The sequence below is a fragment of the Saccoglossus kowalevskii genome, chromosome 4 (assembly GCF_978046115.1).
Source record: "Saccoglossus kowalevskii chromosome 4, keSacKowa6.1, whole genome shotgun sequence".
Taxonomy (NCBI): Eukaryota; Metazoa; Hemichordata; class Enteropneusta; family Harrimaniidae; genus Saccoglossus; species Saccoglossus kowalevskii.
In genome coordinates this window covers 23,103,334-23,130,906 of record NC_140644.1, presented here as the reverse complement: position 1 = coordinate 23,130,906, position 27,573 = coordinate 23,103,334, and the positions used below count along the sequence as shown (strand labels likewise).

Below are 27,573 nucleotides of genomic sequence, written 5' to 3'. Positions count from 1 at the left end.
TTATTTTTTCCAGTTGCTATGACTCCATAGCTACATTTCTACACCCCACCACCCCACCCCTTCGTGGTAGGAGCCGAACATGTAGCGTTTTGGGAATATGTCGCTGCTATAAAAACAGCGATCGTTTCTCTCTCCTAGTGTAATGCAATATAAGTAAACGTTTGACCGCCATTTCAATCCAAACAAAAGTAACAACGTACTCGCCTTCAGACGTATGAGGGCGCTATTCAACATGGTTGTAAGGTAACCCGGCGACTTCGGAAGGCCATGATGGCCATTACGTGAAACCAGACCTATCTCGCATAACAAACGGCGTATCCATAGTCTTATTAAACCGATAGTCGTCCCAGGATGGATAGTAAAAATTGACATTATGCTCAGTAGCCCATTTTCCGAACACTGCTTTCTCGGTTATAAACCTATGACCTCCTTTGAGCATTTTCTCCGACTTCTCATAATATCCACATTCGGTCTTGTTCAGGTAGATGCCGTAGTAGTGGAACGGTGCCGTGTCGTTGGGATGCTGCCTGTGAAGTGGGGTTAAATGCGTTATTAACAATTTATCTGTCAAATCAAGTGCATCAATATTCTCACAGACGGACCGGAACAGGAAGTCAATAGAAGACAAAAGATTTTTTTCGTTTAGCGTGTAGGGAAAGTTGGTTAGCGTGGGCGGAACATAGGTGTTTATCAGAAAAATTCAATTTTTTTCCTGTTTGTGTTTGGTCCTGGAAACGTTTGAGGGATCGTGATGTAGCACCGACTGTGAGAATACTTGCATTCATGAAGACTGTCACCGCTATGAATGTATGCCTTTTAAACTTGTCAACTAGTTAGTTGTCAATAAATATAAATCACAAATTATTTCATTTGTTGGTATTATATTCAACAGAGCAGTTTCCAAACGTAGGAAAATAAAGAAACATTCATGATTAATGTTTAGCCGCAATAGAACATCTTTAAGGGGGTGTTACATCGCCATCTTTAAGGGGTGTTACATCGCCATCTTTAAGGGGGTGTTACATCGCCATCTTTAAGGGGGTGTTACATCGCCATCTTTAAGAGGGTGTTACATCGCCCCCCCCCAACAGGAGAAATGCAATGCATCAATATTCTTCTTTTTTAATTATTTCCGTATCCATGACAATCGATATGAATACAATTTATGGTACGTACCCACAATAGTCGTCATGGATCATGCCATACACGTTTATCTCGTCACATATATCAAATGCCATGATCATAGCAAACCAACCAGTGGACAGCCACGAATTACTACCAAGTCTGCCAATAAAAACACACACATAACAATCACATTATTGTAGTAAACAACTATCATAATGCTGAATTATGTACCGTCACAGTTGACTTCCTGGTGACAGCCAATCATACTTGGTATGTCAAAGCAGTCAGTTAGAATAAGCATACAGTAATAGTTAGTGATATTATTTTCTCTTCATATCATAATTATGTATTAGGATATTGATGTTAGTACACTGACTTTTTGTAACACACAAATTAGGAATTTTGTAACACACAAAGTAGGAATCGTTAACAAATTATGAAAAATATATATGATGTTAATGATGGGCCACATTTGATTCTGGTTTAGTTCTATTCCGGGGAGGTTGGTAACAAAATACGGGTTATCTTAAGTGAGCGTACCACATAGTCTAGTAGATTTGGGAGAGATGGTATTTGTATAGTCTGGGGTCGTCTTTTTGTCATAATGTAACAGAATACTTGCATATAATACGTGTGTCATTGATTACGGGAGACGGAAATTTTACGTGTTTCTAAGTTAGCGAAAAAGACAAAAGTGAAGTCGATCAAGAAAGACAAAAATGTTATACATTATGTCTAGAAGTAATCCAAACGAAGCAGTAAATCGCACAGACGGCTATACTAAGAGTTAGTGAATACACACATTTCACATTAAAACATGGATTTTCTTCTTTAATTCACAGGCTAAACAACACTCTATCCCGTTTTCACAACACTATCCAAACGTAATTAATAGAAATACATGCCTAGTTACTCCCGTCTCACTTTCAAACAGTTCTCCGGCCCATCCTTCCGTTTCAGGTCGGAAAAAATAATATTTAATATCAGGATATGTTTTCATCGCCTCTAATGTTATTCTGTATGCCCTGGGTTGTTTTAGGGGGTGTACTCCCCAAAATATCATCCGTTCTGGTGCAGACCGTCCTGTCATGACGTCATCTTTTATCATGCCCGGCGCTGACATAAAACACAACACACGGATGGTTGTTTTATAGCCGTAGTCTTCCTCAAAAGTTTTCACAGGAGCCACATTCATGCGTATTACACAGTCATTTCTGTCTATCTCTGCACCCACGCCGGTTCCAATCAGTCGACCGGAGCTCGGGATATATGCACACGTCCCGCAATGAAAATCCAACCCCTGCAATAAAGAAATCAACAAAAAATAATATGTATGAAAAAGTTGGTTGAAGAAAGATTTGTATACTGTATCACCATGTTTTAATTGTAGTTTCTACCATTTAGCAAAACAAATGTTTTCTCAAGTCCCAGTCACTAGGAAACGTGTTGTATTTTCTCTCTACTCAGGGAGTTCAAATATATATTGTCAAAAAATCCTTCAATGTTATGGTTCATACAATCTAGTGTGAGCTATTCATTTTATTTGGTGTGTAAGTTTCAGTAAGTGTCATTTTTGTACGAACAGCTCGGTAAAAACAACGTTTTATGCAGACTACTAATGTATTTTCATCTATTTTTTTTCTAAGCAAGTTTTTCTCATATTGTACCCCTATACATTGTAATTAAAACTTTACCAATGTTCCATCGGCGTGCATGTAGTAAGTACTGTGGTTGTCGTGAGAAAGAGGCACGTCTTGATTCAAAGGGATCTCGTAACCTCTTTTCTTCTGATTCCATAACGATTCGCCGTAATCTTTATCGGGAGATTCTCTGTTTACTTTTTCGTTTTTGCTGTAAATTTCTTTCACGTACGCACTACGGTCGTCTTTATTTTGAAGGTCGTCAGCAAAGGATAGCAGTGCCGAGTTTGCATGTTTATATATTAGATAAAACGTTGGTAGAATTAGTATACTTGACCCGACAAATAGTAGAATCGCTCTTTTCCTACGAATCTGAAATTTAAAATGTACTACATCAATTGGTGTCGTCATGGTGACGGTGCCTTTCTTCATCGGGATACTCGGTACTAGTTTGACTATCCACGAAAAAAGTTGCAAACAAATAAAAAATGAAACTTCGTTTCTTGTAAACACACATTAAAATCACCCGAGAATACAAAGACGGACGATTTTCTCTTCGAAAACATGCGACATCTCATAGAAATATTAATATGTCATCGGGATTCAAACTCATGCAATTGAGAAATTGTATTTATTTTCAAGGATGAGAATCTGGGTATTGATCTAATAATAGGTCAATGATCAGCTATAACACAGTGGAACATCTATCAGACTCAGAACGGTGCAACAAGTGTTATATCAAATATATTCAAATTGACGAAAATATAATTCGTATATTTTAACGACAATATAGTACATTATACAAATAAATTTGATGTTATATCGAATATATCGACCAATTTTGTTGAAAATGTCGTTTTCAAATGTTGACGAAATTATAATTATTCTAATTTGAAGTGTTACATCGCATATATATATATATATATATATATATATATATTGTCTTTGTCCGACGTTTAGTGTTCCAAAGTTTCATCAAACTAATCTTGAATATTCATCAGGCTGAAACTGTCGAATAAATAAGATATATCCAATAATCTTTCTAGCACGAGATAGAGACAGACGTCTCTAATATCCGATATATTTAATATTTTCAGCCTAATGAATATTGATGATGCATGTATATTAATCGAAGTTTGCAATTAAGTCGAAATATATGGACAAGGCAGAACTTGATACGTCGGAAAAAATTGTCGACCGACAATCTGCTCTCTGATTGGCCTGTGATAGGCTTGAACAGCCAATCAGGCACATTCTTGAAAGTGGCTCCGCGTTGACTCAAAGTTTGAAACTCAATATTCAGGTAGATCGGAACACTATAGGTCGGAACGACGACGAACAACATAATGCCCTTGTCTGTTCTACATGCCGTATCATTGGTACGATGCTCCCCTATCTACCTGTAGATATAGTATATACATGTATATATGTACGTATACTCGGTAGATAACTAAATGTAGATACGTATTATGTTACCTCTATATGAAAAACATTTCTTACCATTGTAAAAATGCGTTCCCAGTAAATGTACAGATTTACACCACGGACGCAGCCATCTTTGTTTTCATTTACCTGCTAGGTTTATATTTAACCCACGGTTAATTATTAACACTTGTAGACCTCGCGATCAACGCTACTTGGTAGATCTGCTGAAAGGATGTAATTTATTCCGATTGCAGACTTATTTCTAGTAAATAATTAAACACATTTGCTATTCTGATTTATAAGCTTAGGTTTATGGTGTTCTTCACAGCCCAAGGCAGAGAAACGACAGTGATAAGTTCTGTGCTACACCATAATACTGAATCGGGCTTACTGTTAAACTAACCCGACAGCGATTACACATAACTCCACGTTTATCTTACACAACTATCACCGCACATCAGTATGACTGAAACGAACGAATCAAACAGGCGTGCACTTCGCGTAAGTGCACAACTGAATTGATTGGATGAATTCAAATGCTGTTAGTGAGTCAATATTTTTCTAACGGTTTAGTTCACAAAACACGAATTCTTGTTCACATAGCAGCGGTCTTTTAGATTTATGCAAACAGTACACGGCAAGATTTATATATATATATATATATATATATACGGCCTCATAGTCGTGTTAGAAACCCGTGTTTTGCAGTCTTCGAAATGCTTCCTTATTTCGGCAGTATCTAGACCGTAAATACATTATATTAGGCGTGGCTGGTTGCAGTTCATCCCCGTCATCACAATGTTGACACCAAGACTGCTATCACCGAGTACTTACTATCGTACCAGGCCGACTTCAGCCAGGAGAATGTCACTGGAACCATTGCCGTACGATGCATCGCAGGTATGAATCTCAAATCATTTAAAGTTCTCCTAAAATTGTATTTGTATCGGGTGTTTGTACTTCACGCCAAACACTATTCCAGTTCGTGAAAAAGAATGAAGAAGTGAACGAAGAAGACAAATTGGAATATTTGTTGCGTGCCGCATGCGTGGATCTTAGCGCGATCGTTCGTTTTAGATGCGAGTTTCCATCGCGCTTCCTTAATAGTTGCCAGGCAACAAAGGAACTATCGAGTACAAAATCTTTAGAACTTATTCTTGTGAGTGAATCGACATTCCGATCCACTGATAAAATGCGCATAAAAAGACAGTAACAAGTGGGAAAAGGTATAGTACATGTATATATTGTGATCGATTATATATTTTAAAAGGCTCGCTTTGTGTTTAGAGTGCTGTTTCTACATATCGCCGTCTGCCAACCTCATACACTGTGACCCCAGACTGTGACATAATGGTTCTTACGTAGTGAGGGCAGATAGTCCGAACTTTTTCATTTGACGTTCACCGCGAGCAAACGTCTGCTTTCGCTTTTTCCATTTCTGAAAAATATTGCCCGATAACCGTGTCGCGGCATTTTAAAGTGACAACGAGCGAGCCAGGAGTAAGTGATTTTCCTAATTCATAGCGCTCCCAGGCTACGACCCCACAATTCCCAGAGGCCATATTGCATGTAATGTACATGCAACGGTAACATGTTTATTTATAAACTCTCCCAAAGGGGATGGGGATATTCTTGGGATTGATATAATGGTCCCCCTAAGTCACCGTTTCTCGAAAAGTTGACTGACTACTCGTGGATATGCATATTGATTGTTGTAACGCCTGTAGGCAAAGACACACTACATACACCAGTCAATATTCATGAAATATACTCTCGGGTGACTGGTAACAATATTTTATATCCTTAGGTTTAATGTAACGTCGGCGGAAAACATGTTCATGCCATCCATACGGCATCTGCAAGGATATCCCGCCAATCCTGATATTAGGAATTGCACCATCTTTTATATCGGATGTAGATAGAGGGCAGTCGCCTTTAAATTTATACTTATAATTAAATCAGTTCGGCACGTGAAGCGACAATATCGTCAAATACATCTCACATGGAAATCCCCGTGGATGTATTGGTATAACTGATTGTCATGTTCGTACTCCCTTGTATCATTGGTATTTGAACCAGAAGGACCATGTTATAAAAATAAAATAAAATAAAATAAAATAAAATAAAATAAAATAAAATAAAATAAAATAAAATAAAATAAAATAAAATAAAATAAAATAAAATAAAATAAAATAAAATAAAATAAAAATAAAATAATATAAAATAAAAAATAAAATAAAATAAAATAAAATAACGCAATGTGTCGGAGTTTCGGTTACATTCGGAACGCATCGGCTAGTATTGGTCGACCATATGTGCATGGGAGTTCGCTTATTGTTTTCTGACATTTCTGACATTCGTCATTTCAAAGGTCATTAAACACATAACTATACGAGGCAAGGTATGTAGCAATATTACACCCACTGAATTGGGTGATTCACAGAGCTATAACCCGCATTGGTGGTATGGTCCGGCTGTATTTCTACGCTTCAGTATAAATGTGACAGTACAGCTACTAATGTCCAAGTACCGTTACACGTCTAGGCCGTTTCACAACCGGCATTCGGTAAGGCTTATTTTTTACGTTATGTCTCGGTTTTGGATCGAATTAATTGACGTTGTTTCAATAAAAGCAATGCAGGACAATGTATGAAGAGCGTGACGACCATTGGTATTGTGGCGTAACTGGTATTTTGATTGGGTCACGGTCGAGTTTCGTTCGAAGTGTCTTAATTTATCTTTCGATATAATAACAAATATTACGTTATCCGTATTCTACATACAACAAAATACACTTGAATAAGTTTTACTATAGGCAGTGCGTCGACATTCGGCGGTTCGTAAATCGTGGTATCTCAGCATCATTGCATGGCGCCACATATATCTCCCGTCAATAATAAACCATTCTTTAATTGAAGTACGGTCCGTAGGGCATTTAACCTGTATTTCAAATTTGAAAACCTAAGCATGATTAGTCTATGTCATTACACATCCATTGGTTTGACACGACGACCTTCCACAATAAGCCACAGGTATTAAAACACCGTGAAGTCAAATGACAATGTTCCAGCCAATGTTACTTTTAGAACTCAGAGTGATTAACCATCGAATGTCGGTACGTAGTAATGATTCTGTGACAGCGCTCATAACTGTAGCATGTTGCCTGGAAATGGTCACAGTCTGTAGGGTACGGGTAGGCTGGCTGGGTAGGTCGTTAGTGGCGTTAGTTGTACATCAAGCAACAACTGAACATGTAAACACTCGTTGACTGACACTATTACAGTCGGCAAGTCTAAGACTTTTATAAAATTTTACAGTAAACAACCACAAAGTGACCAAGTGACCAATTCAATATTACCAACGCGCAAAATGTTTCCTGTCTTGGAAACTGAACTATTTTAAGTTTAAATGTGACCACTTGAACTAACTGTTGCCGTGACAGCATCGACATACCTACGTACCTACAATTGCCAAGGCCATGAGTACGATTGTGTGTGCATAGTATTCATATATTTAAAACCACAGTAAATTACTTTATTTTCACTTGGAAAATATATTAGCTATTTTCACTGAAGGGGTGAATCATTGAAAATAAATATCTTTTTATATACTTCACATTCAATTCATCAAAATCAGTGAAAAAAACATGTCTTTTCAGTGAAAATTTACTTTTCCTAAAAATAAGTATTTCACATATTAATGGACAGTGTCAGCTCACATGGCCTAACTCAGTACTGGAGGGGGGGTAGGATAACTTATCAATACGTGTTACTATGGCAATGGATTTATCATCTAACAAGTATGTAATATCGGGAAAATAGGTACGCACAGTAACGTAATCTAGACTTTCAGCTTTCATTGTTTGCTCCATCCGCAAGCAACGGTATCGGTGTCGGCAAGGAAGATTTTCTAGGTCTAACACCAGTAAATGACATTTTATGACAGCGGCCTCAAACCTTATATTAATTGTAAAAAGTAGCAGCACTCCAAACAAACAATCTCCAAAAATTGTCTGCCCCGATATAAAAAATATATAATATATATATATATATACTAGAAATATATATAATTTCAAATCGTATGTGTATCTTACCACATAATTAGAAGGAAGAAGTTGCTGAACAGCAAACTAAAAAGATTAGACAAATTGACGCTTCTACTAACGAGTAGTTTTGCTATGAAGTAAAGATTACTGCATCATAAGTGCTACTACAATATGTTTCACATCTGATAATATGTGAGTCTCGCATTCTTATTTGTGATTTAACTTTGGATAAACAATAATGTATGTAATTGATGTAACAAAAAAATATTTGAAGCTGGTATAAGATAATTTGGGCAACTCTTTGGCAAAATAGATTACAAATTCAGACAGGAATTACAGAATACTAAAATACCTTAAGGGGGAATTGATATGCAAGTCACAAAGACAACACTGGAACAAAGTTTATACTGTAGATTGCCATATCATTTGAAAAGTGTACTGCGAATTGGGCGACACCAGGTACTTTCGTTTTCACTCAAAACGCAGATTACCAGTCTAATACACGGGGGAATTAGTTTATTTATGGAAAATTCCTTTTTAGATTATCTTTTAAAATTACTACAACTGACATAAAGTGGACATAAAATTCCATCATCATCTGGAAACAACGAACGTGAAATGAATAAAATTGGACCTCAAACATGCATGTGCACTCACTGCACATGTGCAAATTGGGCCCTGGTATATTCACTCTCAAATATCAGTTCTCTGGAATTGTGGTAGGAAAACAGTGGTTCCGTAATTGTGGCAGTTCACCAAGAAATCAAGTTACACCCGCCCCGCCCACACGTAATTTGCCAACACGTCCTAAGTATACTCTTCACATCTAAATTGTTCAGCTGTCAGGAATTGAAAATCTATAAATCTATATACTTTTTTTTTTATCATTCAACGATTATACAGAATTGATGGTTATATATCTAATTTGCCTTCATCTGACACTTTCTCACGACTTTGTTGTGTTTCATCTCCAATAGCAACTGCGCATGCGCACTGGGTACCTCGGCCCAACAACCCTTCAGCAGTACAGTATGGCGATTGGAGATACCATGAATGAGGGCGACTACGATACAGACCGTCTTAGGACAGAACTCCAGCAAGAGAAACAAATGAAGTAAGTAAATCTAGCACTTAAAGGTCATAATCTTCGCTGTAGGGCACAACTAGACTCGACAAACCTACAAAACCAACGTTGTTTTCAAAGCGAACCTGGCAGCAAGCTGAACTTAAGCTCAAATCGACGTGTATTCTCTGGGGGTGTACACACATGTATCAGCTGTATTTTATTATCCCTACTAATCCGTGTACATGGTCTCCGGCCAAAAATTGAACAATTCTAAAATATTCACACGGACACATGTCGACCTGGCCAATACATTCCTGATAAACAATGCAGCTGATCAGCTGGCTTCGTGTTGACGATTGACCGTTATATGGTCGCCATTTTGTTACAATGTTGTCTGTTTTGTTTGTAAACTGCCTTTTAATCGGATTAAAACACTGTCCGTGACTGTGTGGATGACCTAAATCGAATGCTGATATGATGCACGAACATCTGATATTATTTGTTTTTAAAAAAGTATAACTTCAGTGTTCACAAAACGTGTCCTTGTTTACATGTCCTCGACTCCTCGTGTCCACGTACATGTCAATTAACGATCGGGATGACAACGTTGCCTCGGACCGAAATTATTTTATTGTAAGGTCAATCAGCTTAATTTCAAACAATTTAATTACAGTATGTTTGACTTGGTAATTTAATATTAAATACATTACTGTAAATCGGGAAAAAATGACCGAACGTTGGCGAAATTACGCGCGCAGTACACAAGCTTGATTGGGACCAAGGTTTGTTTAGAACTTTAGAAGAACATCTCCCGTCGCCTGTGGCATAGTCAGAGTATCTGTATTGAATTCCTGATGCGTGAAATCTTTAATATGAAATGTGATATTCAAATTTCTCTGGCACTATAAAAAAAACAGTTAATCTGTAATTAATGTGAATTCTAGATGTTAATTAATTAATAGTCTCCTGTGTTTATTCTTTATAATTTGAAGGGGGAGTGTGTGAACATGATGTAATTATAATCATACATGACATATTGGTAGCCATGGCACTGCACCCATTGGAATGTTAATACATATATCCAGCCATGTGATATGTATCACTCGCTTGGCTTATCTAGAATATTTAGACTAAATCTTGGCACACACATCACATGATTTTGAAGGGTTTAGTAACAGCAGGGACACAAATTTCTAGTTCAAGGTCATTGTAGTAATCATGGTGGACAATATTACAACATGTAATAGTACACAATGATTTACTTGTTATTTATTTCACAATGCTGTATCAAATTCAGTCTAGCTCTCACACAATGGGAAATTTTCGGACTGATGGAGCATGACCGCAAAGCTCAAATTAACCAAAACAGTAAGCCTTTTCATTTGTGTGCTGTGGTACCTGGTGTAGCTATGGTCTGCAATTGTATTTTGTGTGCTGTGGTACCTGGTGTAGCTACGGTCTGCAATTGTATTTGAAAAGACACTTGACAAGTTACATTACAGACGTACAAACTCTTACACAATATTAATTTTGTCTTTTGATGAAAGAATCTCAAACAAAAACTACGCTACACATTATTAGCAGTAGTATCGTAGTAAGTTTTGAACAAATTTGATTTGATGTATTTTCAAAACAGGTTGTAAACCGTCTTGAAGTTGACACTTTCTTTGTGAATTGATCCAAGTAAATAATAATACAATATCTTCACTTGTCAATGTTTTTCATTCATTCATCATCTTTTCAAACAAAATCTACGCCACAGTGTATGAACAGTAGTACATATTTGATACACTATATTTTTAATAACAGTTAACATAACTGTTTACCATTGTTACCTGTCCCTGTATTCACTTAGTGTCTTTGGTTGATATTGTACCTGATTTACATCTATGGTCTGTGTCTGTTACAGAGAAATGCTGGAGCAGTCAACGCAGGAACTCAGAATAACGGTATCTGAATTAGAAAAGAGGTTAGATGGAGTCGGAGAAGAAGGTAATTAATATTTTATTCTAATCTGTTTGATGTTATATTGCATTAATGTGGATTGAACTTGACATCAAAATTTGGCACTGATTGCATTGAAATATCACGTCTGTAAAACAGATGTTCACAAACAATAATTTTTGCTATGTTGTATATGAATTGTATATATGTATATATCAATTTTTTGCCATGGTTGTGTGACAATTATTGATTGTATTCAAGTTGTTGAATACAGAAAAATAAAGTTTTTAACAGTTATTAAAATTGCGGTATATCAAACCTGTTCTGTGTAACTTTCATTATTGTAAATAATCACATTTGTTAAATTCACTCATATTATTTGTCTTAACTTTGATGAACTTCATCTCGAATTCTCCACTGGCGATTGTCAACTATCTACAACCAGATTACCATTAACCAAGGATTGATAAAGAAAGGGCTTGCAACTTATGTGTGATGACATAAAACACATCCAGGCAATTTCGTGAAAGTTCTTGGCATTTGACAAAGTATGAGTGTATTGCCCATTGGATTGCTATATAAGGTCATATGAAAAAAAATATGATGACATAGTAATTAAGTGCCAGGAACACCCTGACAACATTTGCAGTTATTCTAATGCGAGAAATCTCTCAAATCGCTTCAACTTTTCTATCCTTTTTTCAGGTAATGAGTGGAAGACGAGGTATGAAACACAGGAAGAACTTAATCAACAATTAGAAAAACAAATTTTAATGTTAAAAGACAAAATAGATGATGCAAAACAGAGTGCCAGGGATGGGAACACTTCACAGATGAAATCTTACGATGAACTTTCAGAAGTAAGCGTTATCTGCTTTGTATCATTCTAAATGTAACCGTCACTAATTAATATTATCTATTATGTGTGTCTGAAGTCCACTTTATACTGGATACCTTCACTTTGTTGCTTGCCCATATTACCTTTCAAGCGAACCTAAATGCGGCCTTAATTTATAGTTGTGTATATTCTAAACTGTATTCGAAATAATATTGCAGTGGTTTAATTTTGTTTTAATTATAACTGTAGCTTGGATAGGCATTTGAAGTGCTTGCCATGGAGGCCATTCATGGAGGGGAATAATTAACGAACGAACATATTTAACATCCGGGTACTTTTCAAAGCTATGACGTTTTAGTATCTGATCGCATTCGTATACGCCATTGTACATAGCCATTCATGCTGCCAAGCGTTGTGTACTATTAGTATAAACTCAACTTTTATATGCACAATGTGCTTTTTAAAACTTTGGTTAGAGCCTTATGCGTTTGAACCACAGTATTCTGAGAGTGAAAGCCCAATTGCGTTAAAGTACCGTACTTCCCCGATCGTAAGCCCCTCCCGAGTATGAAGCCCATCCCTATGTTTTTACTTGGTATTTATCGAGTTGAGGGCATTCACGATTATAAGCCCAGAGTGTTTTTACTGGGCGTCGACGATATTCTTTAAAATATGCGTGTAAAAGGTGTGTTTCATTTCATAATAATCGTGATGGCATGTTAGTTTGGTTCATGCTTTTAGTTTTATGAGAAAACTCGCATTAATTTCAAGTTCAGAGTGCATGGCGAACGTACACAACGTGATTCGCATCGTTTCTATTCTGTCATTTACTCAGGATGAACATCAATGTTGCAATTCTGGAGTAATCCATATTTCTTTGAGTAGTAGCCTTCGAAAAGCCAAACATGTGATCGTCAAGGCGTGTACCTGGTTATTGGGCATGGTTTAATTTGAGACTATCATGAAAGGCCTAGGGTTTGAACGATGAGACATGTTGGCGACCGAGAAAGGTGTTTAAATTCTTCCTCAACACTCAGTTTACCCACGGTTACTATTAACCGTCGTTTATATTTCGGAAATTGCGAATCGCCAGTTTTTAGGGAAAAAAATCATCGTTTTTTTCATTGCAATCAGTGCTACAGATCGCATTTTAACATTGCGGTAATTCACTTCCGCATTGCGCTAAAAAAATCATCGTCAATATAATAATCGGAAAATTTCATCATTACGACACATCATTTTGATTGATTAATGAAAGACATGACCTGTTATGTCAAAGGAAGTTGTTCCAGGTCAAATCGTGCTGAAAAACCTCATGGTGGAAAATTGTTTTGCGTCGAGAGTTTGCGTACGATCGAAAACATACCAAAACGAAAATAATGATAAATGCCTTCGTCCACTGTTTCCTCACAGATCCTACCCATTATTTCACCGTAAATTCAGACAATATGTAAATCGTATTGTAATAAAATGTGTGTGTTTTTTATGAACATGTTTGTTTCTTCATTGTAAGTATCGTTCAAACTTTTCAATGACGCATTTTTTTTTCAAAAATAAGTATTATTTTCCCGAGCCCGGCGTGGTGAACGAATATTTTTTTGGATAATTTTTCGTTGTTTGCAAGATGGTTACAGTGTTTAACCCCAAAACAAAATCATTTTTTCTGAGTTGGTCCTTGAGTACAAGCTCATCCCTTACTTTTCCTTTACGTGTTCATGCCTCCGGGCTTATGATCAGGGAAGTACGGTATACTGTGACGATTCAGATCAGTCTAGTGTGAGTGATGAGAGTATATCGTCGACGATGCCCCTTGTTCGGATGAAAGTTTTATTTCAAATTACACGGAAGTCTGTGAACAATCTGCTTGGTGTTCCTGTGACACTTGTCCCATGATTTGCCAGTGCAGCCCCGTGAATACATGGACGAAAATGTTTCCACCACCACCCTACGAACTCAAGATTGCATACTCCAGCATCCATACTTTGAATAATTTGCACGCCGCACAGTGCAGTATTTGTAAATAACATTAACGTAAAAGTCGAAACAACCTAGACTAGAAGTCAATTCACCAGTCCAGCCAGCTATGGCTCCCTAAGTTGCTTATATTTAATCAGATACTATTTCGTCATCATGCTTTGTTACATTACCTGTTTATACCTCATGAGGGCGTTTTTTTATGGCAAGATGGCGCAAACGGAAGTCCTTCGCAGGTTTATGGTTTCTCATATTTAAATCATCATAACTCTGAAGATAATCATTTTTTTTTATTTTTTTTTTCAAATTTATAATCAATATACATAACTTGATAAATACAAACACCAAAATAGGCTCTATTTAGTTCCCCTTTAATAACTGTAGTGTTATTCTGCTTAAATTTTGTGCCGATTGTTTTTCCATTTGAATATATTTTTCATATTCATTTTGATTCATAGTGACATAAAGTGAGTTTGGTATACGGTTCTGATTCAAACATATTGGACTTTGGTTTTTATATTTTAACTTTTGAAAACCGTACAAATTAGATGATGTTGAAATTTGACAAGAACAGTTTTGTCAAAACAGTGTCATTGGCATTTGTACATTTTTAAAAAAATGTAATTTATTATCAGTAAAAAATAATATACTGTAAATGCATTAATTATTCCCTGGTTTTTAATTACCCAATTTCTGCTGATAAGTAAATTCTGCTAAATTAAAATCCACCTGAATATGTAAAATAACAGTAGAACTCATTGTTTCCCTGCCAAGTTCAAAATCTCAAAATAGTGAAGAGAAATGCTAATGAAATGGTTTTACAATAAGCCTTAAAAGAAATTATATCATATACTTGATTTTCTACTAAATATTGTGATGTTGAGTGATTTTAGACTAAACAGAACATAAGCTGCAAATTAAGAATAGTTTATTGGTTGTTTACTTGACTATTGTAAAATGACTAATTTTCACTGGGTTTAAATTTCGCTGATTTAGCATTTCAAGGTTTTATCATATAGATAATGTGTTCTATGCTAAATTTTACATATTCACTGGGTTATAATTTATCGCATTTTCCAATCAGCGAAATAAGCACAATTAAAATCCAGTGAATAATTAACCCTTTTACAGTATGTTAACTGGTCCGCTAAAACTTTTAGAATCTCTGTAGGATGATATGGACAGTATTGGTGTCTAGAATCAAATCTAAGCACACAATACCATGTTTGTTTCTTTCTTTCAAGATACATGTTATATATAAACATCAAGTTAGTTTGGTTCTAAAGTTAAGCACCGCAATGAATCAGAAAGATATCATAGCTTATGTTGCTTACATTGTGCTCATGTCAATATATGGTATAAATTTATCTAAATTCATTAAATTTCTTGGTATGTGTTTGCTGTGTTAAAGTGATTTTCACTGAATTGAAAATTAAATGTTGTTTTGAATACCGAAAATAATTTTATGAAATTGACAAGATGTTCACTTTATCTTTAAAACGAGATGGGTATCATGTTATGTGTGTTCAAAATATGGGTCTCAAATCAACAAAGATGGCCACTTTGATTGTTGCTTAGATCAATGCCTACGAAAAAAGAGACACTATGATTTCGCTAGGTAATTCCTAGGATGACTGGAATGCAGCTAATGACTCTAAGAAGGTAAAATGGCATTTACCACAAATCTAGTATTTATGCTCACCACAGGGTTCATTTGCTTTTAGGAAAATCATTGTTTGTCAACACAAATCTCACACATACGTGGCGTAACAAGCACTGATCTTTAACATTGGTTTCTATTATTCCTTATGTCTAGAAACTTTTGCTGTGTCAGAAATTCATATATTATTATTGTTTTTTTTTTAAATATTGTTTCATTTAGTGATTTGCTAATATTATAAAAAAAAATAATCCCAGAATGCATTGTACTTAGCTCAGTTGATGAACAATTAAGTTCAGTCAACCATGATGCTTTAATGGTATATAGTAGGTGACATTTGGTAATCGTTGTTCTAAGTAACGTTTCAAAATAACTAGACACTTCAGACAATGGCCCTTTGTCAATAGCCGTAAAAAAATGTTAATTCAATCTGCTTCAGTTACACAATGCCTTTGAAATGGCTTTGTGTTCAGTTTCTATTGTTGTGGTGAATACCACAACATCTGAATAGCACTGAATATTACATGATGCATTTAAAGATATACCTAATGGCTACCCCGTGTTCCTGCTTTTATAACATTTTCACAGAGTTTTAACTTAGATGCTTTTAAGTACTTACACTTAAATGGTAAATGTGACTCAGGTTAAGTAGGGACACTGCGAGGACAACCACCGTACGCTATTAACTGTGTCCCCATCTGGTGATTAAAGTAGCCTTTGTTGTTTTCAAAACAGGTTCATTTTAATCGCTCACATTTGGTGATTATGTGTAACTGTAGAGCTTAGTAGTCTTCCCATCCTATCAATAAGACAAGGACAAAACTCGGTAAGGGTGGGCCACTTAGGAAGGGTGAATTCAGGTCGTAGATCTTTGCATGATGGCAATTATTTTTTGAGTCCCCAATTTTGTTTTGTTTTGTTGGTTTTAAAGTATATGTTGTGTTTTGATTTTTTCTCAATATGTATATTTTTGACGCACATCATGCCCTCCCTCGATTCCAATTATATTATATTTCTATTTGCTTTATATTTTATTTAAATGTTGTTCCAAAGTGACAAATGTTTTCAAATTTCAATCAAAATTTACAAGAATGTACATATTTTTTTTTTTAAAAAGTCTCAAAATTTGTCCCTAGAAGTGAAAGGATATGAAATCATTATAGGCTAGTGATATCCGATCTTTGCCATTACACAAACTATTAAAAGAATGTAAACAAATGCTGCCATAAACAAGTTTACAACCCATAAAGATCAGTTAGAGGAGATCATTATGGTTAATGTTTTCAATAAATTACAACATCTGCCAAGGAGGACAATGACAGTGGAAATGTCTGTTGGTTATTTTTACTTGATATATGATTTCAATCTGATTAAATAGTATCCCAGTTTGAGGAATACTATTTGAGTTTTATTTCTATTTAAATATGTATTTTATTTTAATATTTATTTGGTAGTATTTTTTTTAAAGTTACGGTAATCATAAAGGCATGCAGTGATTGTTGAAATAAAACAAATAAGCTGTATGTAATAAAAACAACAACAAATTACAAAATAATAAAACGATATAGCTAAAATTTATTGTATACAATATAATATATATGATTGATATAAAATAAATCAAAATGAATATGAATGAAGTGGTTCTAAAAACAGAGCTGAGATAATTATAGAGTGCTGCATGTGAATCAGATGAAATGCAGACACAAATATTGCCATAAAAAATAATCTTTTTGTTTTGTTTTTTTAATTTTCTGCAGGCAGCTCTTAAAAAACTTATACGGCGACTTGACAGGGATAAACTTAGTTTGGATAGTCAAATGAGAGACTATGAATGGAGACTGGACCAAGAATCCAAGGTAAGGCTTATTAAAGATGCTTGCTTTCATTCCTATGTGTGGACATTCACAGTAATATTTAAAAAAAAATGTAAAACCAGTTGTTATGCAATCTTTTTTAATGAGACAGTTCGTGAATTTTAGATAATGTTATCTAGATTTGACAGGCTTGGTGTTTCCGTATATCCACAACTTAAAGTATATACTGTAAAATGACTAATTTTCACTGGGTTTAAATTTTGCTGATTTACCATTTCAGGCATATTCAGTGGGTTTTAAATTCACAGTTTTATCATTTATATAATGTGTTCTATGTTAACTTTTAAATATTCACTGGGTTTTAATTAATTTAGTGCATTTTCCAGTCAGCGAAATGAGCGAAATTAAAACCCAGTGAATAATTAACCTCTGACATTACCGGTACACTGGAAAAGTCACATGTGCATATTACTGACTTGTGTATGTTTATTTATTTATTTATTTATCTAGGCATTTCACAAAGCTAACGATGAAAGAAAGAACTATTTAACTGAAATCAGTCAGGTGAGTCATGACCTTTGCGATACTTCTGAGTCTGTATTTTGCATTTAGTCTTTTATATGCTTTTGGATTTTCAAATTACGATACAAAATTGAACAGTTTACGCAATATCCATCCTGCTGATAATTCCTGAATAAGAATGAAAAAGAGATTGTGTTTTGAGATCAGTTCATCAAACTTTGTTTTTTTTAAATCATGAAGGGACTTAATGCAATTCATCCATGATTGACCATTGTTTAATTAACCATGTGCTGGTCCTGAAGTGCTTTTCAAAGTTCACGTTTATCTAGAGTCAATGGCATTCCATTCCACTGGTTACCCACACCCTACTAGTCTTGCTGCTAAGTTTAGACCATGACAATTCTTTGCGATGATGTTGTAGCACTTTCATCACTATGGCAACTGTCAGTTGATATAACTCGTCAGGAATCACATACATTTGTTATTCTTTGTTAGGAAAAATTAACTTATTCAGATTAATAATAATTTATTTGACACTTAGAAAATATCACTTCAAAAACACAAAACAGGATATAAAAAATGATTGAATTGTTAAAAAAGTTATTATTTAGATTAGCAGCGTGCTATCAGCCAATCAACATCACAGTCACACACTGACTTTAGAGTCAATGTCTTGCAGCTGGTATGGAGAGTGAGTAACCAGTGGGATGGTGCCCTGGCAGCCTACCATTCTACATGTATGGTAATTGTAGAGGAGAACTCTGTGAATCAGAGCCTTGTTTTAAGCATACCAGTGCAAAAAATCATCACAAAGCTTAGACAAAAATCTACCATTAAAATTAGGGTTGCGACTTAGGCTTAATCTTTGAAACAAATACCATGTACCAATATTTTTCATTCTACAAGATAAGTACTCACAGAAACAAAAATTTAGAAATAATAAAAAAGTCTAAATGTTCTTAGGACATCATTTAAATATTAGGTCATGTGATGCTGTGCTTTGTGGCGTACTCATGTTGCTATAGTTATGGGCTAAAAATCATTGTGCTTGTGTGTTGGTTGCTTTACTGAAATGTAATTGAGTTGAGGGGTCATGCAGTAAATGCTACATGTACATGCATTACTTTCATCAATACAAATATGCCATATTGATAAATATCATTAACCTGGGGAACCTTATTTAGTAATATTCAAACTATTCATGGGGAATCATATGGTATTGCACAACACCAGGAAAGTATTTGTTGGGTTAAGTTTGTAAACTTATAAAGTTTATGGTACCATATTTCCCACTCATATATTATTTATTGCTGTTTCTTGAAATCATATGCTGTTCAAACACAGAATAACTCGATGACATTTTAAATGTGTACCAGCAGTTTATATTCTTCGTTCATAGAATGTTGAATACCATATTTTTTGTTGTTCCATTTTTGTAACTTGTGTGGTGATTTTGAGAAATGTTGCATGTACTATTTTATTGCTCTAACAGTTTTGTTCTTATTTTTACAGCAAAAGTACCCCTTCTTCCAAGAGCTATACTCCCCCTGTTATCGAGTGCAACATCCTGGCATATTACCCATGATTCTAATTTTATTTTCATTCTGTTTTACATACATGTATCTAATATCCTGCTATTTGCATTTTTATTGGTCATCACTAACCATATATGGTCATCACTATCCATATATGGTCATCACTATCCATATATGGCTATCTCCATGCAGGCGATGAAAGATAATCATCACGTAGGTCCAGCCAAGGTTTTTTGACTATTTTTGATTTGTTAAGTAGATAAATTGCATATCTCAGAATTTTACAAATAAACTTTCTTATTATTACCTGAAATGCTAGAAAAGAGTCATAAATTAAGCTATTTTAGCATGTTTTTTCAAATTTCTCAACTTTTCAAAACTTCTGAGTTAAAAATTATTTAATAAATCACTAGAATTCCTATCCGTCTCACAAGCCAAGAAAAAAAACTTTCTATAGCTTTCAAAGCAGGTAAACAAAGAACTGACTTAATATCCTTTATGTCTATTTCATTCAATGTACTGTCATTGCTTCATTTTCATTGTTTCATTTCACTTGAACCAAAGTCATTTCACACCAAATCATCTCATTTATCTGTTTCATTGATTTTTATCAAAACTCAATTTCAGAACCCGAACAAACAAAAAAACATTTTCATGAGTCTGCTTCATGTGAACTAATTTATAGAGTTCCAGGTGATCAAAATATGGTTTCTAATTAATGATGATATCAATTGTTATACCTTGTTTCTATTTAGTTCCATGGTCGAGTAATTAGTCTAAAATTCAATACTAGTACATCATCACACTTGGCAGTCAGTTTCATGACTCCCCGGAATGCAAGTTTCTGGACAACATGGCCATATCAGTTTCATGACTACCCGAAATGCCAGTTTCAGAACTTGCAATCTGCAATATCAGTTTCATGACTACTCTGTCATTACAGTTTCATGACTACCCTGATATGTCAGGTCAGGATAGTTTCAGGACTGCCTGGACATTAGCTTTATAATTTCAGTTTCATGACTATGGCCATGTTAGTTATATTACTTCCTAGACTGTCAGTTTCATGGCTAACTGAGGCATTTCAATTTAATGGCATCCATTATTATCATCACAGTAGTTTCATGTCTACCCACCTGGTCATGTCAGTTTCATGACTATGGCCATGTTAGTTATACAAGTTCCCAGACTGTCAGTTTCATGGCTAATGACATGTCAGTTTCATGGCTAATGGACATGGTTAACTGAGGCATGTCAATTTCATGGCATCCATTATTATCATCACAGTAGTTTCATGTCTACCCACCTGGTCATGTCAGTTTCATGACTATGGCCATGTTAGTTATATAAGTTCCCAGACTGTCAGTTTCATGGCTAATGACATGTCAGTTTCATGGCTAATGGACATGGTTAACTGAGGCATGTCAATTTCATGGCATCCATTATTATTATTAGAGTACCAGTAGTTTCATGTCTACCCACTTGGTCATGTCAATTTCATTCCTTTTAAAAAACACTTGTAAGAATATAAAATTAATTTGTCTCAATGAAAAATAGATATGCACTATCTTTGCCACTGGCCACATATTCTCCTTCAATCATAAGTATCTTTTCCGTCCTTTTCTAGCAGTTGTAACAACATCTTAATTCCTATTTTCTTTCAGCATCGTTCACCTATCATAATTTCCAGCTTTTCCTTTCAGTTTGTTATCAAATCAATATGCTTAAATCGAATTCCATATTTCCCGATTTTAACACTTCCATGCACTTCTTGTATTTTTTTCTTTTCATGTTTTGACGTCGATGATTTCATGTTCGCTGTCCTTCTCCACCCGCCGCCAATTCATTTCTCTGTGTATCGTCCTAAACTGCAGGCAGCAAAGATCAAACACAATGATGTAGGTGCCAATATTCCCGGTTTTCCTGATACAGTTTGTGAGAACCACTCTTCATGAGTGCCCACTATTCTAATATCACTCTTCCCACTTTAATTTGGTAATTCATCTTGTGTCAAGTTTTTTAATTTGATGATGTGTCTGATCATTAATAGATAAAGAGATAATGGTTTGCAACATATGATATGCACCAAGGGTCATATTGACAAAAATGTGCATTTCTAGAAGTGCATAATGAGTAGCATATTGTACAGTACTTGCGTATTTCATGCTTTCTCCTTAAATAGAATCTTATTTCGATTTAATTTGGCTTCATTTCTGTTTTGACAAACTTTGAATCTCTACTGCAACTGTCAATGGTGTTCAATGATTTGCAGTTATGAAAGGTGCAAACTTTTATCTTATTTATCTGTGGTCTGACACTTAATGAAAATTCGCTTTCAAAAATTCATAGTCAGAGGAAATTACAAAATTATTCCACTGAAAAAGACATTAAAGATAATAAAAGAGTGAAAATTTAGTGTATCCTTGATCAAAACCAGATCTGGCCTGGACTAGATTAAAACCAGTTCAAACTGGCCTGGACTAGATCAAAACCAGTTCAAACTGGCCTGGACTAGATCAAAACCAGCTCTAACTGGTTGAGATGCATTTTTAATGTTCACACAATGTACAGAATTGCATGACATCAAATTTATTTACAATGCATGAAAATTGTGCCCCCTTTGTATGTTTTATTTGCATGTCTTTATTAAAATTCATTTTCATTTTCATTCTAAAAGTTCAATACACGCCAAAATTGTTCTCACAAACTGATCACCCAATCACAAATACTTCCCTCACAACTAAATTGCATAAATTATCACATTGTGTTAAGCATGGCTGTATGTTTATTTAATAATTGCATAAATGCCTCAGTAGTCGTATAAGTGCATGCTTTCTCAGTTGCTATTGTCCTGTGTTGCATTTCATGTCATGTGACACATGAAAATGATGACACACTAATTCACTAAGCATGTTTGTTTTGCATGGGAAATGGACTGTACCATTCCAATAGGGGGGAAGTAGACATTTCATTTAAAAAATATGTTTAGAATGTTAAAATTAATTAACCTCATAAAAAAACAACTAAAAAGTAATAAAATATTTAGCTTCCTATAAATATAACAACTAATGCATGTAGTATTTGACTGACTCTAACTCAGTAGTTTTTTTTTTTATAACAAAATCAGATTTAGTTTTCTACTAAAAGAATTTGTGTGTAAAATGCTGGTCTGTCAAAACCTTTTCTCACAATATTGCGAGCTCTCATCTGTTGAGGGCGCTGTTCCCAACAGGAACAACTAAATACAGTTTGCACACAAATTGTTTAGTAGATTGATAAATGTCTAAATATAAACAATTTAACATGAAAATAAATTAATAATAACTAATAAATAATATTTTAACATCAGTTACTACAAGAAATCCATCACCAAAAGATGATGTATAAACTGTATCAGGTAGAACAAGAAATTTTTTTTTTTTTAATTTTGACTAGCTATACCTGCATGACTGCAAGTATGTATGTGTGTACCAATCCAACATGCATGGCTGTGTGTTGATTTCACTGATGATTTACGCCCATGTTTCATTTCGTTTGAATTTCACTTGTTCTGTATTATACATGGAAAATTCTGATTGGATGCATGGATATACTGTTGTCAACCAATCAGAGGGCCATATTCTGCAGTAGATGGGTACACACTGTATTGTTTGTTTATAATTCTTTGATTTCATTTCCATGGTTTTACAAAAAAATGTTACCACTGACTCCTTAAAACATATATGGTTGTAATTCTATTTTTGATTGGACCTTTAAATATTCCTTATTGTAAGAACTTGAAAATCAATATTTCTAATTAATAAATTTATTCATAGTATACTGATCTATTAAAAGTATGCATGAGAATAGTTTTTTTTACCTAAATGTTTGCATATTTCCCTATGCTCAATACTTTATAAAGAGGTGGTCAACACTATATATAAAAATTTGGGGAAAAACAAAAGCTTTTCTTATCTATTCAGATCTATGCTATTTATTCATTTGCACTGTAGATATTTTTCTCTGATCCCTAAATTAATTTGTTATCCTGGTCAATGCAATCTAAAATAGATTCTTATAATAATTCAAAATATCTCACAATTCACTACTTATCTGTTCACCTTTCAAAAAAAGTTATCTAAAAGATTATCTGAAATTGTATATTGATATATTTGTTTTATAACAACAAAATTTTACAAATTTCAAAGGTGTGTTTTCTTTTTTTTTTATTCAAATTTTTTGTAACCATGGAAACCATTAGCATCGTGTATCTTCGAACATATTTAACCATTTTAGTAGCATTGAAGCAAAACTATGGATATGAAATGAAGGAAATATTAAAATAGTTTGCATACAGTTGTCATGGTAACCTTAAAGAATTGTTTTCTTCCGACAGGCTAAGTCAAGTATTGATGAGATAAAGAAAAGGAATGCATTTGGAGGAGGAAGTTATAGTGATCCGATGGCGAGTCCAAGAAGCTATCATAAGTATGCTATTATTAACTATGTATTACTGTAAAATCTGTATTAGTAGCCGGGGCTTCTTTTAAAATGATACAATGCAACAGAGGGAATGGGGCTTCTATTAGAGCATCTACACATATGAGAAATGGTGAATTTTTAGTCCTCAGTTCAAAGAGAATTGGTGCGACTTCTATTAGGGATGTGGCTTCTAATACAGATTTTACGGTACCATACTTTTTTTATTCCTTGTTTCTCGAGTTTTTATAAGGCAATTTTTTTGAGGAGCGCGGGAAAAAAAATAAAATTAATTCTTTTTTTCCATTAGATTTGTGTGATTCTCAAAGAATTGTCAGTGAGATCATTGATCGGAGAGAAGAAATGAAATAAAATGTTATTCCATGTATAACCTTGTTTCTCATCTGCGCAAGACTTTGGTACTTTGATCACCATACTCCCAGAAAAATACAACTTGGAATTGTTATGCGGCGGGCGAAAACAAAATTGAAAATAAAAATAAGTTTTTTAAGTTTTTTTTAGCAATTTTTTGCACTTACAAGTCGGCAGGCGCGAGAAATTACGCTGAAATAAAATTTTATTCTTATTTCATTTTCGGCTCCTGGTCATTCCGTGGGTTTGCGAAACAAGGGATAATAAAAGTCTGGCCTAACATTAATTTGTGGAAGATTCTAGATTTTAAGGTTTATTTGTATTTTACCAGGAGAACTCTTGTGTGTCCACAAAATATTGAGATTTGATATTTGTTAAGTTAAAGCTATCAAGTGCCAATGTTTTCAGAGAATTTCTTTGCACAAAAAGATCTTTGTTTTTGCATTTTCATAAATTTTAACCCTAAAAAATAATTTTGCTTGCAAGTCACAGTATCATTGTCCACCATGGCTGGATAATGTTATTGTCACCTTACAACTTGTTATAATATATGCCAATTTGTTTAGATTTACTATCGTTATGGCAATCCAAGTATTTAAACCCCATCATTCCAAATTATTTATGATGCCATACCATTCCTACTTGTATCTTTCAGTGTTCCAGACAATCAGAGAATTTTAGATCCGAGGAGGGGACCGATTAAGAAGACAGCAGCTGTTAAACAATTGCCAAAGTTACATTGACCATCACATCTACAATGAATTTAAAAAATGTTGTTTATTCTTTTTTTAACAAAATCAAAAGACAACTTTATCTGTTTGTGTAAGATAAGGCTCATTATAGAGTTGTTATTTATAGAGAAAGTCCACAGTAAATAATATTACCACAGGGAGAAATTCGTCTATATATATATTGAATTGGACCAATGAATTAGTCGAAAACAGTAATTTTGTGGTTCCATACATGTCGCAGCAGTGTTGGGTTTCAACCTTTCTACAGCCAGCCAGATTTCTTTCTGTGTTTATAAGATTTATAAGATTCAAAATAAAGTAAAACAAAACTCGTACATTAAGGGCAATGGCAGTATATCGGTTAATATTACAAGACATGTAATGGTAGGTAAAAACCCAGTCATGAATTTTTAAATAACAGATAAATATTTTTGGGGTAATAGCTATCATGTTGGCTTTAAGGAAAGGTTATAACTATCGTATTGGCTTTAAGGAAAGGTTATAACTATCGTATTGGCTTTAAGGAAAGGTTATAACTATCGTACTGGCTTAAAGGAAAGGTTATAACTATTTATTGGTTTTGAGAATCTGTATAAAAGTTACAAATTAATACAAAAGTTATTACTCAATTACACAGTAATTATATATATTCTATAGGAAGTTTGTTGAAGATGACATGGTTTTTTCCATTCTATTTATATAACAACCTCCCCAAGTTTTGATGAATTATGTAGTAGCATATCTTGATTTAAATTTCAACCTTCAAGTCTACTGTACTGCAAGAAAAAATTTCAAAAATTCCCGTCCAGACCATTAAGTGTGCCGAAATTTATGCAAAATGTTATGCCATTGTGGTAATTTTGACCAGACGAGTGTACATATATGGCTGAATAAGTGTTCAAACCCAAATCGGTTTTAAAAAATAAATAATGCCTCTTTCCGTTAAATTTATGAAAAAAACCTAAACAAGATAAACTGATTTTTCAGACTAACATTTAGCATGTCCCCAATTCATGCCACAATAATTCCTTTATAATATAATTGAATTGTAAACAAAACCAACTTTATTGGATCTTTCCTGATCAAAGGATTTGATTCGTAATAAGGGTTCCATGCAACATACACAACAATGAAATTTGAGCGCACACTTTACAACAGTGGTGCTCGTAATAGCTACTTTCATGTTTTTTTCCAGTTTATTTTAAATCTCTGACAAAATCTTTTTTTCAGACTTCAACTGATTACAAGATAGAAGGAAATGTCAGACAGAGTAGGGTTACTAATATAGTTTTAAGAATCATGCTGTAAAACAAAATATGCCGTTCTAACCATGACCTATATACATGACAAAATGCAATCAGTGAAATTGACAAATCAAGAATGGAAATATTTCTTACTCAAGAGAGTAAACTTCAATTACTTAAAGAAAAAAAAACATTTTGTAAAAATACTAATTGTATATTATGTACATTATTTGTGGGTTTATTTTATATCGGTTAATTTTTCTTATGAACTTTGTATTTTCTTGTAAAGGAACAAGTATTTTTTCCAGAAATGAAATAAATATTGTAAAGAATATCATTTTGATTGTCTGTCTGCCTGTCTGAACAACTGCATGCTGAAAATAATGATCACTCTGGTATTCTCGCTCATGGGGGGGTGGGGTGAGTAGATGGTATAAATGTTTGTATTACAATGTGTTCAGATGAGGTATGCAATTAGGTGATTGGTATCCGCTTACATGATTCGGTTCCAATCAACTCACAAATGCAAGGGATGGCATATCAAGCCTTAGATTTGGGAGGGGAATTTTATCTGAAACTAAATTTATTTGAAAAGATGGTCTGACATTTAAAGAAAGCTGGGTCATACTTAGGGAATAATTATGGCATGTTATAAATCAAAGTTATCAAATTTAAAGGTTTTTACGATATACACGTATATTTGTATTATCACATGAATATGTGAACCTAGCCTCTAAATATAGCCAAGTTTAATTTTGACGGTGATTTATAACAAGAATCAATCTGCACAGTGTCATATTTACATCTAGATGAGATAATTACTTGACACAGATCCAAATCATTGTCGTTTAAATAGGCAATGTGTGCAATAATAGGAAATACATAATCATTGACCAGTTATCTGATACCAATGAGAACACAGCATTTCAATGTCAGTATATTGCACACTAATATAATTTGATATTCCCAATACTCGTGTGGTGGAGTTTGTTTTATTTCTGTGACAATACTATTCAGTTGGATTTTAAAAACTACAGACGACTTATTTCCATTTGTTCGTGACAGACTATGAGGGTGCTGTAATGCAGACTATAACCTAGTCAAAGGTTGATGCCGTACAATACAATTCCTATCACCAGAAAACAATTTGAATGTCCAATTCACAGCTTAAATGCACAGG

At 34.3% G+C, this 27,573-nt stretch overlaps 2 protein-coding genes across 4 annotated transcripts; one reads left to right on the top strand and one right to left on the bottom strand.

The window, feature by feature from the left end:
* Positions 1–254: 254 nt before the first annotated feature.
* On the bottom strand, positions 255–3,176 carry LOC100375887 (alpha-N-acetyl-neuraminyl-2,3-beta-galactosyl-1,3-N-acetyl-galactosaminide alpha-2,6-sialyltransferase-like). The gene is made up of 4 exons (XM_002739336.3): positions 2,820–3,176; positions 2,031–2,425; positions 1,177–1,284; positions 255–527 (listed from the first exon to the last, which is right to left on the bottom strand). Exons 1-4 carry the CDS (start codon positions 3,174–3,176, stop codon positions 278–280), a joined length of 1,110 nt encoding a protein of 369 aa, XP_002739382.1. The 3' UTR covers positions 255–277.
* A 1,700-nt stretch (positions 3,177–4,876) lies between these two features.
* LOC100375592 (coiled-coil domain-containing protein 169-like) lies at positions 4,877–25,490 on the top strand. 3 transcript variants are annotated; one of them, XM_078013160.2, is made up of 10 exons: positions 4,877–5,090; positions 9,213–9,349; positions 11,211–11,293; positions 11,951–12,105; positions 17,475–17,573; positions 18,042–18,095; positions 19,781–19,801; positions 21,463–21,486; positions 23,964–24,055; positions 25,074–25,314. In XM_078013160.2, the coding sequence occupies exons 1-10, from the start codon at positions 4,989–4,991 to the stop codon at positions 25,159–25,161; spliced, it is 855 nt and encodes a 284-aa protein (XP_077869286.1). In that variant the 5' UTR covers positions 4,877–4,988; the 3' UTR covers positions 25,162–25,314. The 3 variants fall into 3 exon arrangements, with proteins under 3 accessions (XP_077869286.1, XP_085354098.1, XP_085354099.1); XM_085497973.1 differs by lacking the exon at positions 4,877–5,090 and adding an exon at positions 6,694–6,756; XM_085497972.1 differs by lacking the exon at positions 19,781–19,801 and having other exon boundaries at positions 25,074–25,490.
* Positions 25,491–27,573: the final 2,083 nt, after the last annotated feature.

Excerpts from the sequence above, each read along its gene's own strand:
- LOC100375592 (XM_078013160.2), top strand. The coding sequence starts at position 4,989 with ATGTTGACACCAAGACTGCTATCACCGAGTACTTACTATCGTACCAGG. Across the intron at positions 17,574-18,041 it reads GACTGGACCAAGAATCCAAG|GCATTTCACAAAGCTAACGA; the intron begins GTAAGGCTTATT and ends TTATTTATCTAG. Across the intron at positions 18,096-19,780 it reads ATTTAACTGAAATCAGTCAG|GCGATGAAAGATAATCATCA; the intron begins GTGAGTCATGAC and ends ATCTCCATGCAG.
- LOC100375887 (XM_002739336.3), bottom strand. The coding sequence starts at position 3,176 with ATGACGACACCAATTGATGTAGTACATTTTAAATTTCAGATTCGTAGG. Across the intron at positions 1,285-2,030 it reads AGTGAGACGGGAGTAACTAG|ACTTGGTAGTAATTCGTGGC; the intron begins GCATGTATTTCT and ends TTTTATTGGCAG. Across the intron at positions 528-1,176 it reads ATCCATGACGACTATTGTGG|GCAGCATCCCAACGACACGG; the intron begins GTACGTACCATA and ends CCCACTTCACAG.